The sequence below is a fragment of the Pollachius pollachius genome (assembly GCF_949987615.1).
Source record: "Pollachius pollachius genome assembly, chromosome: 5".
Lineage (NCBI taxonomy): Eukaryota > Metazoa > Chordata > Actinopteri > Gadiformes > Gadidae > Pollachius > Pollachius pollachius.
This window is the reverse complement of record NC_136938.1, coordinates 18,164,576-18,185,886: the sequence shown is the minus strand read 5'-3', so window position 1 is coordinate 18,185,886 and position 21,311 is coordinate 18,164,576. Positions and strand designations below refer to the sequence as shown.

Here is a 21,311-nt window from a genome sequence, read left to right as displayed (position 1 = left end):
TCACATTTGGAAGCTTGATGTTGTATGGGAACATTGGATAAAATCACAGAGATTGAAGTGGAAACATTATTTTTCTAGAGAGAATTTAAAAAGTTTCTTATTCCACATAATCCTTGCTATATGCAATTAGTATTTGTTGTTTAATGTCTAAGAGTACTTTATAGTTGTAGAGGCTGTTAGACAGAAAAAAGTTTATAATTTATCCACAATGGCAGTGACGTGCAAAACGGCCTGTGGTATAAAAGACTCCTTCAAAAGCTATACATTAACGACAATAAGTCAACTGAACCAAAGTTAAAAACTTAAATTAGTCACTGTTTGGGAGGACAAGATGTATGTGTTCAATGAACAGTAAAGACTAACATTGTTTTTCAACAGTACACAACATAAATAATTGTCCATTTCAGCACGGCATAAAACAAAGACGAAAACTGCAATGACAATTAATCCCCACCAGATAGAGACTCATTTCCACCTCTTGATGCAGCTGAGTCAAGAGAATTTTGGTTAGTTCCACAGTTTGCCTTTAGAGGCGCTAGAACTTTGGAGTGTGAATGGATGGTTTGTGTGTGTGTGTGTGTGTGTGTGTTTGTGAGTGTGCTTGTGTGTGTGTGTGTGTGTGTGTGTGTGTGTGTGTGTGTGTGTGTGTGTGTGTGTGTGTGTGTGTGTGTGTGTGTGCGTGCTTGTTCTTGCGTGTGTGTTTGTGTTGGCGGTTTGGGCTACACCAATGGGGGTGCGAGGTGCTTCAGAAAAGCAAGGATACAATAGTTTGTCTCTAATCGTTTTCCGTAGTCCTTCGCTTCACAGTTTTAAGACGCTCTAATAATGTGAAACTCAACGACTGTATCATCATTATGGCAGATTAAGGACGAGTACACACGCTAAATGTACAAATTAGCCACAAAAAGCGTGGTTTCTGGTTAACTGAAAGCCAACCAGGAAACTAGATTAGTATTTCGTTGCCATGACAACACACGCTAAGGTATGTAACTTTCAGTCTGGTTTTACACATTGTTTGCTAAATTGATGGATGCAATACAATATATTATTGGCATGGAAATTGACTGCCATAAATATTGCGTGCGTATCTGCTACTTTTCGAGGTACCACTTTATGTATGTTTGTAGGTTTATAGGTTGACAGCCTATTAAGACTTTTGTGTATGTTATGGAGGTCAAGTATCACGGCACGCACTTTGATCAATAAACCGACGTTTCTTAAATAACGTTTTACTCAAAAAGTGTTTCCACTTCCAGTGGTATTCAATATATGGCACGTAAGAATTGTGCGTTTAGGTGGTTTATCACTTACGAGTTATCAGTTGTCTCGAACTAGCTGCAAGAGAAAAATATACAATGTAATATGCTAACGCGATATATTGGATATTGGCCTTTTATGTTTTGAAATCGCCTGCATTTATCTGAATAGCATATCTTCCGACATCAAGTGGTATACTATAATACTACAATTACCATTGACATATATTGGATTTGTTGTCCCCATCACCAAGGCAACATGTGAAATGCTTTGAACAAATTGGGCAATTTGATCTTTCAATGTCCTTGAACAAATCATGTAATTTCTGCAAATCAATGTTTAACAAGGATTCAGAGAACATGGATTTTTTTAGTTTTTCAAAAAGCTGTCGTCAAACTTGTAGTGGGCAAGGTTGAAAATGTGATTTATTCAAATGCATATACTGTAATGTGTTGGCGACTATTGTTGATAGTCTCACACTCTACACTGGCATATTAGGATTCACTTCATAACCTAATGAAATGGCCTGGCTCAATATTTGCATTCTAAACATGCAATTTCTTGCCTCATCAGGTAATGTAATTCCATGCTTCATTAGGACTGTGAAGTTTATCATTTGTCATCAAAGCCAAGCTGTCAATAAATGATTAACCTTCATTTCAGGAAAATGAAATATTTTGGATCAGGCAATGCTGATTACAGTTTTCATTATAATTGCAGTCTGTTAGTTTGAATCTGGCTGCATTTTGCCGGTTGATTATTGCAGAGAATCACAGTCATTACAGAACTGCCTGAGCCTAATTAAGCATGCAGAGTAAGTTGAAATGACAGGGCTGCAAGAGCTTCCGTATGGTGAATATCTTAATGGTCCACTGATGTGGATGAAACGTCTAGCAAGGAGCAGGTCAATATGTCTTCACGCTCCCACATTGCTTACCATGTAGCATAAGTAAAACAGATTTACCAAGCCTGTGTGCTGTTGGGCTTTATGTTTTCATCAGGTTGCTTTGAGCGCCACATTGAGCTTCATTGATCAATAAAGCAACAATTATTCTTTGTTATCCTCATTAGTAATCAACGTTTTAACACAATTGTTGATAAGGCTGTGTGTGTGTGTGTGTGTGTGTGTGTGTGTGTGTGTGTGTGATAAGAGGGAATAATGTGTAAACTACCAAGTAAAGTGGATGACAATTTAAATAATGGAAGTGAGAGTGTTTAATGAGACAAACTCCTCATGTGTCTAGTAGGCAGCAGTCTGCTTATATTCAGCTGCAATCATGGTAGAGCAGCGTTGCATTTTTCTCACTTGTTGCCGAAATAAGCCTAACTTTATTGCTCCCTCAGTGACAGAGTTATAAGATATGTTAGGCCTCGCTTGTGTCATAATACCTAACATAATTACTTTTCGCATGAAATTTGATATGAAGTCACCAAACCAGTATGGAGACCTTGCATATAGATTGCGTCTCTTACACGGCAGGCTATGTATTGATGTTAATTTATCTTTCAGGGCCTCTTGTTTGTGTACCGTCTATAATGTGTTATTACTCCCATTTTGCCCACTCCATAACATAAGTATTCTTTACCAGGGGAAAGCAACACTATTGTGATTCTGTGGCACAGCATTAAACACATCAATCTACCTTATAAATACAGTACTATGTCAAGTTTAACTTCTGCTGCTTTTGCTTTGTTTACGATTGCAAATACAACCATTAAACAAAGAGAATACTCGTACCTTAACTGCTCACTGTATTGCACCAGATAGGCCTAATGGCAATTAGGGGAATAGTGGAGTTAATGGCTTATTTCCTGTCATACATGTGATGTGATCAGATTAAACAAGGCTTCTGTAATGGATTGCCATTACCTTGCTGCCAACTGTCCATAAGGCTTGCTTTCTTTTCACTAATTCACAAAATTGTTGCCATGCATTCTAATGCCTCCATTATGGAGAAGGAAACCTTTGGGGACGTGGTGTTGACATGTACAGAAGCTTCTACACGTCAGGGCGACAGCTCGGCCAGAGGTCAACCGATTTGCAGTTAGAGTAAACAGGATATGCAATTAACTACTGTTTCCACAATGACTTGACCTGCACAAAAAAGCCAAAGGGACTGAAGCCTTACAAGAATGAATTTTCCTTTCTAGATGAAATAAGACATATAAAAACAGCTTATTCAACTGTAACTGTGAAACTGTAAACTTTAGATTGTGTTCTCTGACTGCAGGGGAGAGCCACCCATATTAAACTTTTGTATCTTCATTGTGCCTTTTATAAACATTAAGCCTAAGAAGTTGTTTCAAAGTTTGTTCTGAATTAATAAGAAAATTAGCATGATGGTGTGTGTGCAATTAGGCAAAGCAAACAAAAGTTTTATCCACAAAGTGTAGGTCTGTGTTTAAACGACCATCCCGGCCTAATAAGGGACCTCAGGGAATAAGGGAACCTAATAAGGTAAACAACCAATAAATAGAATAGCCTTTACCATGGATGACATTCACTACTACTCAACCACTAAAACAATTTCAAAAGATCCAATGCAAAACGGTTGCCTGTTTTTAATTGGATATTCAAAATGGTTGTTTATTCTCAGATTTGAGTAAACATGCCATTCTTCCAACTAAGACGTTTCCACTAAGGCACATAATTTTGACAATTATTTGAAAAACTTTCAGTTCAAAAGAGCCCAAATGCATAATTAATAACTACATCCTCAAAAGTTTATAATCTAAAGTAAACAACCCTAAGATTACAATAGCTCCATTTGTCTTTGGATAAAATAAAATTAATTTGCCATCAAAGCCATTATGTCTTCCTGAAAATGTATTAATAACAAAATAGTCCCATAAATGTTCTACGTCTCTATACGCACCACATGAAAACACAGCTTTAGAATAATGCTACTCCAGTCCTACCTGAAGTTGATATTGGATCATCTTCAATGATACAGTTTGGATATGGTGGCTAAAATGTGTTCATTCGTGATAGCCTCGATTTTATTTTTTTTAAATTAAATATCTGTAGAGTGTCATGCAAATTAGGTTCTAGATGCATGTGAGTGTTGAAATACCATTATTATTTCTTTACTTTGTGAAGTTTCTTCGATGTACTTAAAGGTACTATGTAGCATTGACACTGAGCGTTCAAAATGGGTACTGCAGTCCAAATTCATGATAATGGAGAGAGTTGTCTCTGCCTGCCCACTCCTCCCCAGACTGGAAGCTCATGTTGGTTGCCAGGTTGAGGTCACTGAAAAAACACAAGTACAAGATAAGCTTAGACAACATTGTATTTATAGTTTGGTGCAATTGTTCTATTTTGACAATGGCAAGGAATGACAAATCCTGCACTGTAAATTCAAATTTGCAATTTACTTGCAAATTATAAACCAGCTCATGTGGCATCCGACTTGAAATCCTTCTGGGCTACCAGCCGTCTCCGTCTCTCGATTACAACTGCAAAATCAACCATGGCTCGTGCCATTGGAGGTTTTTAAAAAGAGGACCAGGTTTTGTAGGGCAGGTATAATCTAGTAAAATCTCAGTTGATCCAGTTTGTTTACATGCTTCAATGCCTGTAGCATGTTGTGTTTGTGTGCCAATTTATTGTGAATAGTGAATAGTGAATCATAGAAGACAGGCCAAAATATAACAAACTTTACGACCCGTAACGAAAAAAAAAGAAGGCAAACATTTGTGGCTGTAGCATTGTTGTTGGACAAGCCAGTATTTTGACTTAATCTGATGACATATCAGGGTCATTTTATGATTTTGTACAGAACATTTGTCATACATTATACCTTTAATGAAATGCGCCTTACAAGTCTATTACATAATCATAATTATTATTATTTTTATTTGTCATACAAAATAATACTAAACAGCAATAAAAACATTTTCTTATTTCCCAAATGTATGAGTATAAAACGTATCCCTCCAAATTCATGCAAAGTCAGAGTCACAAAGGCAAGGTGTTATTTGTCTGGACCTACTAACAAAAGCAGTTGCAAACAGTAAATTAACATGAAACAAAGGGTGGCCTCTCTCTGCTGTCCAGCCTCATAGCTACACACAACAACCGATTGATATTGTTGTACATCAATATATAGAACTAATATCATGATAATCAAACTACCCGATCTAAAAAAGTCTAAACGCTCAATTTCAGTATTTCAGAGAGGCTATTCAACATATTCATGTTCATCAATACACAAGGGTCAAGGTAATGTAGCTTAAGATAGAATGCTATTTTTGTCAATCACAACCAGGTGACCAACAGGTTCCATACAACCAAATCACACAAAGGGCCAATTAGCGATTACCTAAAAGCCACTGTGTTTTGAGATCCGGGAGAGGAATTCTAGACCAGTGGCACTGTGGTGAATTATTTGAGGATCACAGTCCCTTGACCCTGAACTTGGTGTCCATTTCAAACACGTTGGCAACAAGAACAAGAGGCAGACATCTTGGAAAGAGACACCTGAGGCGTCTTCAAGTGTCCAGCCCCGCCCTTCCCCCATTATTTATCCATTCCTTCATCATATGATGCCTCGTTCTCCCGCAAATGAGCTGTGATTGGAATTTCCAGAGGCTGTCACAATGGTTTTGAATAAATACATGGCAGCGGATAATGGGAGAGACAGGCCTGTTATAAGAGCTTTGTCGTGGCTAAGATAATGCTCCAGAGTGAAGAGGTTAAAGACACCACTTCCTTGTTAATAATTAATGGCTGCCCGTGTGTGGGTGATCCACATCACCGCTCCCAGTCATTGCATGATAATTGCTTTACATTTAATTTGGCTTGTGAGTGGCTTTTTTTCTCTCCAAGCTAGGTAAATTGTGCTTAATGTTAATAAAGGCTCAGTCAGGGAAAGGAATTTGGTTGGAAAGCAATCGCAAGAGAGCTGAATAGTCTGCTATTAGGCTTTGCGTCTTTATTTCTCATTTGAACCCAGCTAATGTCTTTAGACTTCAATATAAAATGTTCTTAAGTGACGCTCAAATATTTTTCTTTGTTTGTAAGAAGCACAAAGCTTGCTGAAATGTGTCTCTTGCGCCCGGTCGCTATGCTGAAAATATGTGGGTTTGTTTTATGCTTCGAGGTGAGCAAATTTTCTCTATTGTTATGTGCTTTTCGCTCAGAAATGTAATTACTTTGCGCTAGGTCCACAAACTGTTACTGCCAAGAGCTCTTTGCTATCCTTTTGCTGAGTACAATTCTTCTGGCATGAGCTGCACTAAACATTTAGGGGGGGACAAGCCATTGTAGCAGGTATGTATACATGGCTTTGTGGAAGAGAAAACAAATAAATGTCCCCACACACAACACAACCAATTCTACAATTGATTTGAATTAGAGATTAATCATGCAGAAGAGTTGCTATGTGTGGGTGCACCAATACAGACCATCAGGATATTTTGGTTTAAATGTAGCGTTAAAAGCAGGGCTATTGACTAACTGTGTGTCTCATCCAGATCGGTGGCACAGTGTGTAGAAGTCTCTAAAAGGGGCCATACACCTCCTTGACACTGAAAGGGTCTATAAAAGAAGAATGCTACTTTTAGAGGCGGATGAGTTGTATGTACTACTTACCTATGGGTGACTGTCCACTTGCCTTAATAGACTCGGATGATATAAGTCTACTTAATATGCTGGACAGCTGGAAGTGAGCTCACCTTTAAACATCTCTTCTAATCTCTATTCAACATTATTTTAGGCTGTATCACCATTCTATATGAATATATAGTCGAATGCGTTATTGTATAGGCTTATGGACTTTAACAACTCTTTCCGCTGTGTGAATCCTGTAGGTGATTCCTGGAGGTGAACAGCCTGCATCTATCCCTAGAAGGCGACAGCAGCAGATGCTAGCGCCACAGGCCAGAGAAATGGCCTCCAAACACATGAGAGCAAACGGCACCGAGAGGAAGGTGCCTCACAGTCGCATGGAGGAAGAAACTAGCCTTAAGGTATGGCCCAACAACCTCTGCTCCTTCGAGCACTTTAAGCACTCAGACCTTCTGGCATGTAACCTTAGCGTTCAAGGTATGGACTCTCTCTCTGAGAGTCACCTCTCCAGTGTTATTCATCTTTGCTCACACAGGAGAATAACACTCTTCAGTGCAGAATCTCGTTACCGGATTCAAAGGCATGCGTTGCGCCGATTTTGCTTTTGCAGAGATCATGATCAAGTTAATTAGACCTGAGATTGAATGAACTGCGGCAGCAACTTAATCATTTGTAATTTGACTAGAAATAATATATTGTGGAACCCTAGAGACAGAGAAGCCCCCCCCCCTTCCTTCTTCAAAGTGCTTTGGAAATTAGGATCTATGTGTCAATGTGTAATGTGTTTGTAATACAAAGTGGCAAAGGAAAATTTGAGCTGAAATGAGGAGTTGTAAAAGCACAGGGTTAACCATCTGTTTCCGAACGTCTCCCAGAGTTCAGAGCAGATTGGTGATTACACTATCTATTAATGGCTCCTTTTATTATCCTATTAAGAAAATATACACTTTTGGACGGAAATTGGGGCAAGGCAGCTTTGGGGTCGTGTTTGAAGCCACCCACGTGGACACCCATAAGAAATGGGCTATAAAGAAGGTGAACAGAGAGAAGGTAAGTACATTTGCAACTTCTGTTTAAAAACTTGAATTTCACTTTGTCCATACATGGGAAATGGGTCACACACATTGAAAGGTACGATTATCGTGAAGAACAAAAGATAACTGGTAGTGTACGTGTACAGGCAGGGAGCCATGGAGTCGTCCTGTTGGAAAGGGAAGTACACATACTGAAACATGTGAACCATCCCCACATCATACAACTGAAAGAAGTCTTTGAAACAACAAAGGTGAGCCATACTCTCTCTTTACTCTTCCAATTTGAACGTGTTAACATTGTTTGCATTCTGTGTATGTTTCTTTCTTACTATGCAATGCCTTGGTAGTGCATAAAGTAGTACGTTCCATAAATAAGTTCAAGTCCGCCATCTTGGTACCTCTTGTCCAGCCATTCTAGAAAAACCAAGCAACCAGTTGTTATTAGTATTATTATAACAGTGAAAAGGAACCAAGACGGCAGCTTGGAATGTGCGTGATCATAAGAAGCCCCTCCTTTTAATGGCAGGTCTGTATCTCCAACATTCTGTTCCAGAATATGTACCTAGTGACTGAGCTGTGTGATGGCGGAGATCTAAAGGAGTTGCTGCAGAAGAAGAGCTGCTTCACAGAGGAGGAGAGCCGACACATCATCACTAACTTAGCCCAGGCCATTGTGTACTTACACAAGAAAGGTGCAGGCGCTCACCCAGACGTTGACATGCACACAACACGAAATATGACGTAAATAAGCAAATGACTACAAGCGATGACTACTGGGTGAAGTTAAACGTGAGCGTGTTCCGGGGAGAGGATTCTTAATTACACCCTCTATTTTTACTCTCTCTACACGTTGACAGAGTTGAAACTATACCAGGTATACCTAGAGTACTGGCTGAACTGTATAATGCATTATTGATTTTATTCTTGTAATAAGTAATACAATAGTGACACTTTGGTCAAATTGGCTTCACGGTAGAGTGGCCGTGTGATATTTCACGCCAGTATGGCTTTCAATCATTATAGAATCCAGTTTATTTTAACGAGGTAATAATGAAGTGCCCAGGAAAAAAAAAGTTTGGCAATTTTTAATTGAATCTGAGGGCTTTATTTGGAGATGGTATGTTTTGCCCTTCTAATGATGAAATCTGTAGTTAGAGGTAATTGCTTGGCAATGAGACACCATTACATGTGGCTAATGACTCATTTACAATGAGCTCGGGAGGAATCCTGATTAATAGGTGTTTTCACATGGAGTGTCCCTCTGCGCTGGTTTAACTCTGAACTCCATAGCATCTAATGATACCCAGGGGAATATGTTAGCTATAGCAAATGTACAAAATATATCATGATTTAGTTGGGGGACAAACAGTAAGCCCTGATGCTAATTTGGCCCTTGTTCGGGCTAGCATGCTGTATCCTCCTATATCCTCCGGTTGTTGACTGTGTCTAACGGCATAATTCTTTCTAACAATGTTTGTTTACAATATTTACATGACTTTCGAAAAAGGTCAAGATAAATATAATGTATTCATAATACAATTAATACTGTACATTAATCAATACGATTGTTGTACAATGAATGTACGACATCAAATTGCATTCAGCTGTGGTGTTTGATTTGTGACATGACTTTTTCCCTTAACATGAGGAGCCTTTTTATTAGCATTCTCCTTACTTTTATCTTAGTATCAAGCCTCTTCAGTCTTTTTTGCCGTTGGCAAAACAAAAATTATTCTGAAATGGTGATTTACCAAGGACATGACATATTTGCTGAGATCACTCCATGATATGAAATAGTTTGTTATTTGTTTGCCAAGTGTTGCATGCTGCGTCTATGCTATGACTTTGTCACCACAGGAAGACAAAATCAGGTCTACTTTGAAAAGATTGTTATTTTTTACGTTGCCTTCTTCCCTGACCTCATTCTATATTAACATCAAATCAGGGGAAACCATTTTGGGAAGGGTCGCTGTTCTCTATCGCTTTCTGACAAAATCATTTTAAGAGAGATGAACTTGAAGACGAGAGGATTGTTCCTTACTGAAAAGTAATGTGTGTTGTGACACTTTCCAATCTTACCTCCTCCCTCTAGCACCAACATTTAATCTAACCTTGAACCCTCTCTTGCTCAAATGTCCCTCCATCTTCTCACCGTTTTAATGGGGTTATCTAGGTGTGTGTTATAGCTTTTTAAAGAACAATATATCGGAGCAAAAACTATAACGTGAGACTTCTGGCTGAAGAACAGCCACTGAGGGCACTCCAAGTCGACAAATGCCTCATGCATAATGTTTAGTAGTTAACATTATAAGCTTTATAATCATTGGTCATTATCCTATGGCAATGGTACTGCCACTAATGCCTTTAATATAAGCTACTGTCATCCGTTCGGACATTGATACCTATATATCATTTTCAAAACACATGTACAACATAAAAAAATAAAATATATATATATAAAATATATATATATATGTATATGTACACACACACACACACACACACACAAGCACACACACACACACAAGCACACAAAAAGTTATTATTTGAGTTGCGTGTTCATTAAGTTTGGTACACCTTTCTCCCTCTCGTCTCTCCTTTAGACATTGTGCATCGGGATTTAAAACTGGAGAACATTCTCCTGAAAGGTTCTTACCAAGGAGACAAACATGGGTTCAACATCAAGGTGAGACGGTGACACACACACACACACACACACATGCACACACACCACTCCCTCGCCCCGTCCCTCCGGGTGGTCTGTGCTCGCCTCCGCAGTCCCGCTCACTGACTAGTAAATGGTTTTAAATACGGCTTCATTATAGCAGACCTCCCTCTGCTCAGCCCGTGCAGGGTTTCATGAATCAACCCCTTGAAACGCATTAGCACCCGAGCGCGCCATGTTTCAGTGCGTCAGCAGCAGCACAGAGTGGGTTGAAGCAGCAGATACCGGGGGTGCACGCTATGAAACCAGGCACGCCATATGGCAGCATGGGAAAGGTTTAGCCTTTATTTTTGGCAAGACTGGGCTCCTCCCCTTACCCCTGATGGCTGTAACAATTATTTACATTAGTCTCTGTCCATCTGCCCTTCTCTGGCGTACATACTTCATCTCTGATCAAACTTGGAAACATTATAGACATTATGGTAGACTGTTTCTCTATGTTTGGCTGTGCCGACACTGTGTTGTTCAATGCAATCCATAAAGGCTTTTAACTGAACTATTACATATAAGAGCCTTAGCGTTTATGTAAATGAATTCACACCAACTAAAGGTGCTTTATCATTGGCCATTCAACTCTGCCCACATGATTTTGGAAAAATTGGAAATGGATGTGTGAACGTGCTGTTATCATTACAATAAAACTGTACATAAAAATAAACTGTACGTAAAATAGTTTTTTCCTTCCTTAATGAAAAATCTCTCCCCTTAACTGATCACGGTGTATGGATGTGCTTTTTTTTACCAACGGAAAACCCGACTCCATTACTTTCCCGGGTGATAACATTATAGTTACTGCCGATCTGTTAATTATTGATTCAGTTTGCCGTTGGTGAGCGTTCTCATGTTCCCTATAGGACGGCCATGTCCCGTCCATGGGCCATGACCCATGACCCATGGCCCAGCGACATAGGAGACTAACAAGTGTCTGTGAATCTCTCCGCCTGGTGTCTAGGTGACAGACTTTGGATTGTCTGTGAAGAAAGGTGGGGTGGGGAGAGAGAACATGATGAAGGCTACCTGCGGCACTCCCATCTATATGGGTGAATATAAATACACCCTGTGTAATTCATTAGGACGCTGAAGGGCTAGCAATTACTCTATCGGCAAGATTTAGTCTTTTGTTGAACTTGCTGAACTTGCCCACCTACTGACTGGAATGTTTTCAAAACATATTGCCCCTCCCTCCTGTTGGATCTGTTTGTGTGTGTGTGCGCATTTATGTTTGTGTTTATGTGTGTGTTTATGTGTGTGTTTGTGCGTGTGTGTGTGTGTGTGTGTGAGTGTGTGTGTGTGTGTGTGTGTGCGCACATGTGGGTCTGCGCATGCTTGTGCATGTGTTCTTAGCTCCTGAAGTGATCACTGGTCATGAGTACAGTCAACAGTGTGACGTGTGGAGCATTGGAGTGATCATGTACATGTTGTAAGTCCAGTCAACCCACGACACTGTCCATCAATGTATTAGCCAACAGCCTCATGTATATAAAGCACAGGTAGGCTAAGCACATTTGTTCCCGCAGGTTATGTGGAGAGGCTCCCTTCATCTCCAGCTCAGAAGAGAAACTGTTTGAGAAGATCAAGAGAGGAGAGCTAACCTTCTCTGGTTCAGTTTGGGACACCATTAGCGATGCAGGTGACAGCTCCACTCGTATTACTTCCCCCACCCTGAATGTTGGTAACCTTTGACCTCTGCTTCTTCAGGTTAACTGCTGTGCCGCGAGATCCTATCCCTTGCATACCATGTGTGGGACATGTGGTCATTCGTTGTTTTTTTTGTTTTTTTTAACCATTTCAATGTGTTTTTGGGACAGATGAACTGTAATGTCTTTAATTCAACAGCAAAAACGGTACTGGGCTGCCTCCTGAAGGTTGATCCAGCCCATCGCATCACCGCCAATGAGCTAGTGGACAACCCCTGGATTACGGTAAAGTCCAAATCACAAGTCCGTGTTGAGACGGACACAAAATATTGTTTTTAAAAGACTTGAGTCAATTAGACAGCGAACACACACTGCTTCTGCTCTCTGATTGAAGCTGCTTTCTCGCTGCCCTCATCGCCCATTCAAAACCATGTGCTTGCCCGTCCCTCCAGGGGGACACCAGCAACCCGGCCACGCCTACCAATGTTCTGGAGATGATGCGTCTGTTCCGGGATGACCCCGACGAGGGAGAGGAGCAGGAGGGCAGCGAGTCCTCACTGTCTCAGTCACTAGAGGAGTTCTCCCTCCGGACGCCCAGCAACAACAGCCTCCAGGAATACATTGACGAACTTTCTCCTTACCATAGGGAGCTGGTATGATGTGACTACACCCCACACACACACACGCACACACACACACACACACACACACACACACACACACGCACACATGCACACATACACACACAGGCTATTTAAGGGTCCGTGTTGTGTATCGACTGTACACCGGCTAGTCTTCCTCTGTAGATCGGAAAAAATAATGAATGAATTCTTCTGAGTCAGCCTTTATTTCTGATAAACGTGGCCTTTTCCAAAAGGAACATGTTTTTGCCTCTGTGTATCTGTTGTTGGAATCAAGCTCTTGTTTCCATCCCTACAACAGCTAATTCTGAAGTAGACCAAAGCGGTCAATATATGATGAGCTTTTAGCAAAGCACAGGGCTCTAGGATGTGCGTTTGGGATATAGCTGGCCAACTGACTGGAGTTCAGCGTTTTTAACTCATAAAACATGGATTTGAGATGAGAAATCATGGACCGGAATCGACTGGTTTTAGAACGCCAGACAAAGCTGTAATTTGATTGGATGCACTTGGAGAGGTAGATTGGATGCACTTGGCTTCAACTGGGGGTCAAAGTTGAAATTGTTTGAACTCTGAGCGTGGTGCAGACAAGGTGGAAAATCTGAGCTGTCCATTCTGCCATGGGTAGCTTCAACACTAGGTTGGGCTTAAGGACAATGTCTGAAAGCTCATCATGTGTAGGCTCCATAACAGCTAGATTGTCCTCCTATAGTGTTGTTCCATTGCCATATATGGGCAGTATATAGTATACTGCCCATATATGGCATAGTATGGGCACGGAGGTCTATGGAGTGTCACCCTAGGACTGCTAATGAACCGACTAAGGGAAATTATTTTCCATTGTGATAAACAGTAGGTTGACTAACAGTAGATTGTGATTTGTTAAATAAAAAATGAGGAAATCATCAAAGGAGCAATATAGACTGCTGTTAAGACCTTTAAAGGTCCTAATGCTTAATAATTCCAAAAAATCAAAGAAGATGTATTAGACTATGCCTAGTCAAGAGTCAATGTATTAGCCAGACTAACATTACCCAAGGCTAAACCACAAAGATATGGATCTGCCTCCTGGCTCTCCAGTGCCTAAGTAAAAAAATTCAGACCAATCTGTGCGTTTCACGGTCTTTAGATACATGATACGGCCCATTCCTTTCTGCTGCTTTGACCTCAATTAGCCCAGTCGGTAATGATCTGGTCTTTGACTAAAAAAACGTCTGGCTGCGTCTTAGATAAGTCAGCCCTGACGGTAAGTTTATCAGCACAAGGTTAAGCTCTATTTCATTATTCAGTGTCATTAAAGAGCAGGTCTCTCATGTTCCCTCTCTGAGTTGTGTCTCTGTGATCCTGGCAGGAGGAGACTTTGGAAACCTCTATCAGGGTGGAAACAAACAGTGCGGACACGGTGAACACCAGCATGCTGGGCCAGCCCACACTGCCATGGGACCACCTGAACGTATGTTGGACCTCGCATCCCTCTGGCCATTTGGTGGAGTGTAACAGCTTGTTAAGACTCTGAGGAGATTTGAGGGAGAATTCTGTAATTCATAATTTCGTTTTAAATGTTAAAGGCACCCGTTTGTCTAGTATATTTAGTGACCACTAGATGGTGCCAGATTTAATGAATACAGCAGATTCCCACAATAGTCTGTTTTTACGTGGAAACTGTGATGTTAATGTTAATGGCCTTTTATGAGATGAATGCAAAATTTTATCTTTGCAGGCTGATGCAGGTGCTAAACCAGCCAGGCAGCCAAGTGCAAAGCAGAGCAGCCTGAAGGAGAACAGCGAGAAGGGCCCTCACATCTCCTTGGCCAGCTGCGGCCTCAAACAGCCTCCTAAAGTGGGTAAGGCGGAAGCTAACCTACCCTCCACCTCCAGCAGTAAGCCCGCCAACTGCTCCCTCAGACCGCCCGTTTGCCCGAAGAATAAGAAGAGCTAGGCCCAACAGCAGAAGCAACGTGCCCAGATTCAACCAGGGGCCCGGTGCCAAAGTACTTGGGGGGGCAAGCCCATTGGGGCCCCCAGGATAAGGCAACCAAGCACATGAATACCACTTGACAGAAAACGTTTTCTCTTAAAACCAGGTCAGACACAAACTACTCAGTGCTGTACGATAGTGCACGATGTCCGAACGAACGGCGACGCGTCTTCAGTCGCTGGTTAGCCCGGTGGGTTGAGACAAGAGAAGAAAAACGACACAGCAATGTAACTCTACCTGCAGCCGCCTGGTGTTGGCACAACTGTATGAAGCTACAGTACATTTGCAGGGGCTCTTTGCATATTGCAAATAGAATCAGTATAGTGGTGAAATATTATACAAAAATGTGTCTACTTTAAAAGAGAGTGTCTCTTCTTATTATACTGTGAATGTTTTGATTTTGCGTTAGCTTTGTTGCTAGGTACACAGGGTGGTGGTGGTTTAGTATTTAACAATATCACCAGATTAGTATCTTATGGACACATTTTGGATGATTTATGTGACCAAATCGGACAAAAAACGAATTACAGCAAAAGATTAATGTTGATATTATAATTATTATTATTATATTAATATTATTATTTTATCTGTTTGTCAGTAGTTAGCGTGAATGAACGTTGCTGTATTTTCATGTTGGAGAAGGACATTTTTGTATGATGGTGCCAAATATAATGAAACAAATAGCGGATATACACAAATGTACTTTGTGAGTAATCAATGAATAAAGAAATAATGAACAAACAAGAAAAAGGTATTCACATTTCTAATGTACTACAATGCGACGAAGACAGAAACTAAAGTTTCCTTTTGCGATGGTGTCAGTTCACAACCACGTCGATGAACAATAGGCCTTTGGTGTAGAACAGCTTATCCCTTTTTTTCTCCTGTGTTCTGACCACTCAATTGCAAAACGGTCTTTATGCATATGACTGTATCCGTTGGGTGTCAAAACACAGAAGTTGTCAAACAGGCTTGTTCCGCTCCATCTGAATGCAGAGGATTGAGTCTCAGGACAGCCGCAACTCTAATCTCGTTTGGGAGGCCATTCAAAGCACTGGGAGCTGCTTTTGAGGGCATTGCCATTCAAGCACAGGTTTCTCTCTCTACAGAGAATAATCCTGAGCATAGATACAACATTGGAGTAGTCATGCAGAACCTAAAGAGGATGAATTTCAAATCTGTCCATTTGCATTTCACAGTGAACGTGTTCTGACAGAGGGCTTGTCTGTATGTGTTGGTGTGGACTGTGTGTGTGGACTATGAGTGTCGTGTGTGTGTGTGTGTGTGTGTGTGTGTGTGTGTGAACAAAAGGTCATGGCCTTAATGTGTTGAAATATTTTGTTATCAAAGTACATTTTTGGTATTTTCTCCACGTGTATGGTGTGAGACGTATAGTTTTACTGACACTTTATAGTTGCGAATGTTGACAACTAGAACATCCCCGTCTGTCCGTCCCACCCCTGTCCCACCAACCCCAAAAAATCGACACACTTAATATGAAGCAAAGGGAAACTAAGCCCTCTCTAAAAATCCACGGTATTAAAAAGCACTGGGTGTGCCAACCGTGAGCTAGCCACTGTGTCATGATGAAGACGTGGCGGCTCTTGTATTTACTTTGTGTCGAATAAACAGCAGATGGAGCTATAGTGAGTTGCAGGGTTAATTTGCACGAGTCGTCGACTTGACAGGGTTTTTCCCTAAAGCCGGCTATCAAGTTTAATGTGTGACGGTGTCAGTACATTTATGTGATTGCTAAATTATTAAAAACACACAGCATGTCTCTCCAGGTGATTCATTCAAGAAAAGCCTCTTAAAATCAAAATGTTTAAGCAAGCGGACTAAAGTTTAGAAGGAACACAAATGTCATTGGTTGGGCCGGTGGGGAGTGGATAAGAATGACACATATTCCACTGAGTTATTCAGCAAGCGCAACCTCTTCCTTTAGAACAGTGTGCTGAATTTGCATAAAGTCTGTGTAGACAACCCTTCTGTATAGCTAATGTGTTGTCTGACGAGGAGATGGGATTTCAACATATGGTCCTCATTTTCTTGTGCCAGACTTTTAATTAATTATAGGAAAAGCAAAAAAAAACAAAACAAATCCCCAAATTGAAGAGTGCTGGTGGAATATGACCTGCAGCACCACGAAACGCTTCCTCTGCACACAACCTGTGGCGAGGAGGATTTTCCAGCAAAATACGCAGAGGCAAAAAAATAATGATGTAATTTATTTACACTTTAGTGGCAAAACATTGTTGTGCGTATCAATGCAATGCATTTGTCGTTTTTCTCCCGCCGCACGCTTTCGATGCAATCCTCCCCCAGAGAGGACAAGTAAAGGAGGGAGGAGGAGAAGTGAGGACATGACAGGATGAAGCCAGGGCTGTACGGCGGCCGCTTCAGGGGCGTGAGGCTCGCGCCAAATCACGGAGGCAAAAGAAATTACAAAATTTGTCGGGATGGAACCATCGATGCGCCCTCTGCTCCCTTGCATTCCCCCCCGCCCCGCCCTGCCCGGTGCATTTTCCTCCCCTCCTCTTCCAGCAGGGCTGTGACAGATGGGGAGTAAGGGTGGGTGGGTGGGTGGGCTGAAGGGATTAAAACTCTGCCGCTCCTGCTGCAGCCCAGAGACAGACAGAGTAAGGAAGGGAAGGGAGGGGGAGCAGGAGTAAGAGACACAGGGAGAGAGAGTAGAGAGAGGGAGGGAGTAAGAGACACAGGGAGAGAGAGTAGAGAGAGGGAGGGAGTAAGAGAGAGGGGGAGTAAGAGACACAGGGAGAGAGAGTAGAGAGAGGGAGGGAGTAAGAGATACAGGGAGAGAGAGTAAGATAAAGGGAGGGAGTAAGAGAGAGGGGGAGTAAGGGAGAATGGGAGGGAGGAAGAGGGAGAGAGAGTAAGACACAGGGAGAGAGAGTAAGATAAAGGGAGGGAGTAAGAGAGAGGGGGAGTAAGGGAGAATGGGAGGGAGGAAGAGGGAGAGAGAGTAAGAGACACAGGGAGAGAGAGTAAGATAAAGGGAGGGAGTAAGAGAGAGGGGGAGTAAGGGAGAATGGGAGGGAGGGAAAAAGAGTAAGACAGGGGAAGGCCGTAAGAGAGGGAGGGAGTAAGAGAGAGAGGGAGTAAGGGAGAATGGGAGGAAGAGGGAGAGAGAGTAAGACAGGGGAAGGCCGTAAAAGAGAGGGAGGGAGTAAGAGAGAGGTAGTAAGGGAGAGAGAAAGTAAGAGAGCAAGTGTAAGAGAGCGACAGAGCGAGAGAGTACGAGAGTAGTGGGGTGCAGGGGAACGGCCCTCATGGTGAGGTTGAAGGCCGGCTAATGTCAAATGGGGTAAGGATGCCCCCCCCCTCCCCACCTGCTTGATCTCCCCTCTCAGTGAGTCAGTGCACACTGAGGAGCCTGGTGGGGACTGCTAGGAGGGGATGCGGGGCAATAACCTTAATAGAGCTCCCTTTAATTAATCAGCTCATCTGCAGAGTGAGAGAGCGAGGGCCCCGCTACCTGCAGCTGAGCACCCCCTCCTCCCCCAACCTTCTCCTACCCCCCCCAACACAACATCCTTGCAGCACCGCCGCGACATTGTGGTAATGAGGGAACACAGCGCCACAATGTCATGGCAACGTGACGGAGACGTTATCAGCAGGAGCTCATCAGCAAATGCTGATGTTCCTGATCCCCTTCGATGTTTGCATTTCTCCGCACGTGTGTGTGTGTGTGTGTGTGTGTGTGTGTGTGTGCGCGTGCGTGTGCATGTGTGTCTGTATGTGTTTATGTATGTGTGTACACGCGTGAACCTCGTTTCGTTGAAACAATGCAACCGCTTAGAGTGGAAAAAAAAGAACAAACACACTCTCACACAACCACACACACACACACACACACACACACACACACACACAAACAAATGGCGTCGAACCCACAGTGCTCCACCCTCCGTGCAGAAGAAAGGGGGGAAGCCCCGCCTCACGTCAACATTTGAAACAGATGGCAACTTCAAAGCAAGCCTCATCAATCTTTGTTGACACTATCCCTTTTTTTAAAACTATACTTATTTGGGATATTTGCAATTATAATACATATGCTCATTTGAATATCTAATTAATTACCGAACACACTAGAGCAAAGGCCCTTTTTTATAAGTCCTTGTTAAAAGTAAAAAGTTCTTGACTATGGTTGGGTAGCGTGTTAATTTACATTGATATCTAATCCCAAGTTACTGCACATAAAAGGCATTGCTGTACACATTTTAATGGGGAGGTGGTTGTTTTCCAAGCAATTTTCTGCTAGAGTACATTTTTAATTTATTCATATTCAATTTATTGGTCTCTGCATACCCACTCAGTAAAACTAATCAACGCTACGTATGGGCCTCTTAAAGCCACATCTCTCCCTGGGCGGGCAGACAGACAGGAACACTTTGCTTCAGGAAGAGCCTGTCCCACTCTCTACAGCCAGGCCTAGGGTGAACTGCTCTGTCCTCACTAAACACAACTGATAGAAGAGAGTAGGACTCATTTGATAACCGTGACTTATCCGAATGGGTGGACAAATAAACGAATATATGAATAATTAAATATAATTGAACGTGCAAATAAATGCATACAATTGAACGTGCAAATAAATAAATGTAACTGAACATACAAAATTCCTCATCAAATCCCCATATAAAAGGACTGATCAAATGTGACACTGAGGGAACATGTCAAGCCACTGGTTTACAAGCCTGTGAGCATCATCACTGCACCACTCAGGACTACGCTCACTTTGTTTTTGCTACTTGTTCCTAAAACTCCCATGCCCTTGAATAGGCCTGGGGGGGGGGGGTTGGGAGGAGAGTTTGGCAGTCTTTTAGCACAGGAACACTGCAGTTCTTATCACCCGAGTCCACTACACACTCCAAACACCTATCGACCCATTGGCACACCTCTAGGAGAGATCTGGGCAACCTTACACATGGAAATGATTTCAATTAATTACCATTTCCCTCTTTGACACAAGTCAGACCGGGAAGGAAAGGAAAGGAGAGTGGTGGCAGCTGGAGGATTGTGGGTAACACTTGCAGGGGTGTGTGTGTGTGTGTGTGTGTGTGTGTGTGTGTGTGTGTGTGTGTGTGTGTGTGTGTGTGTGGGGGGGGGAGCTCGGACAAAGGAGCCCAGACAACAGCAGCATTTCTCTGGTGTAATGTGCACAATGTGTAATGAGCAGCGGAAAGGTCATTTGACACATTTCTCCCAGTATGAATTCATTTATCTCGAGCACTTAATTCCGCAGTCACCTCGGCGAGCCGCGACGCCGCGGCTCGGCAAGTGCACCCAGAGAGGGTCCATTTACCGCAAGTGCAGGGTTTAACTCTCCTTTTTCTAGTGGCACGGTTGTACATGCGCAGCACCTGCGGCAGGGGGGCTGCAGGGTGGGCGAAGCGATGGCGGTGGGGGTTGGGGTGTGGAGTGAAATGGAGTGTGGGAGATCCAATCACCCCGTCCATCATAGGAAGTCCACCTCCCTCACCTTCAGCATAATTGGAGCATTCATTAAGAGTTCAGTGGAAAAATAAGGGGAAAAAAAACGCGTTACCATTAGTTGGACGGTCTAAAAGTCAGCTGCTACAGAATGAGAAACTAGTTGGGTCATGTTATGGGGTCAGGGTAAAGTATATAATTGGAATTAGTTTTGTAAGGTTTGGGTTAAAGTACTAGGCCTGTGGTTACACTCTAAATTACAACGCGCCGCAGATGAGGAAGTGGAATTTAATCATCAGACGGAAAATATAATGCCCCTCCTGACACCTTGGAAATACAAAATTATAAGGAATGAAATGATCTCACTGGCTCATCCAATGATAGTTATAACTGGATAGAGCTGGGACCAACATTTATTGACGTACAACTTCCCTAAACACCTTTCTTGTGCATCATAGTGGTCTACGTTAGCTTTCATATTTAAACCAGGGTTCTACAAACTTAGCAACATAACACGATAGTGGAAAGGTCAAACCTGAAGTATATTTATACGGCCCTTAATCAGATTTGTGGGGCTTAGAAAGAATATATTCCGACTCACTCAGGCGTAAAAATACTTCCTTTTTTTTGGAAAATAAGGAAGTAAATCTTGGTTGGTCATAAACCTGTGTCATAAGGGAAATATACAGTGGAAATTACAATGGAACAATAACAACAGTGATATGCAACTAGCGATGCAGTTTTTGGTACATTTTGACAGCTTGTTAGGTAGGTAGGGTTGGTGATTGGGTACTTGATTTATCACATCTCTTGCGCTATTATATTTATTGCTCTTTAGCTCTACCGAAACAATGCATTTTTATCTATGGCAGTATGCAAAAAAAGCTGAACACACAAACACAATGATAGTGTGCACAGACGAGAGAGAGGTGAGTTGAAGGGTCATTACAGCAACATTTCATGTCTCGTTGTCATGTGGTGCTTTCGCTCGATCAAAAGTCTTAATCACTTAG

General features: G+C 42.0%; 1 protein-coding gene across 1 annotated transcript; it reads left to right on the top strand.

Moving 5' to 3' along the window:
• Nucleotides 1–869: 869 nt before the first annotated feature.
• On the top strand, nt 870–15,115 carry stk33 (serine/threonine kinase 33). The gene is made up of 13 exons (XM_079736666.1): nt 870–982; nt 7,072–7,230; nt 7,766–7,879; nt 8,010–8,114; nt 8,417–8,555; nt 10,467–10,549; nt 11,541–11,628; nt 11,933–12,008; nt 12,106–12,218; nt 12,425–12,510; nt 12,678–12,878; nt 14,218–14,319; nt 14,587–15,115. Exons 1-13 carry the CDS (start codon nt 965–967, stop codon nt 14,803–14,805), a joined length of 1,503 nt encoding a protein of 500 aa, XP_079592792.1. The 5' UTR covers nt 870–964; the 3' UTR covers nt 14,806–15,115.
• The last annotated feature ends 6,196 nt before the right edge of the window (nt 15,116–21,311 follow it).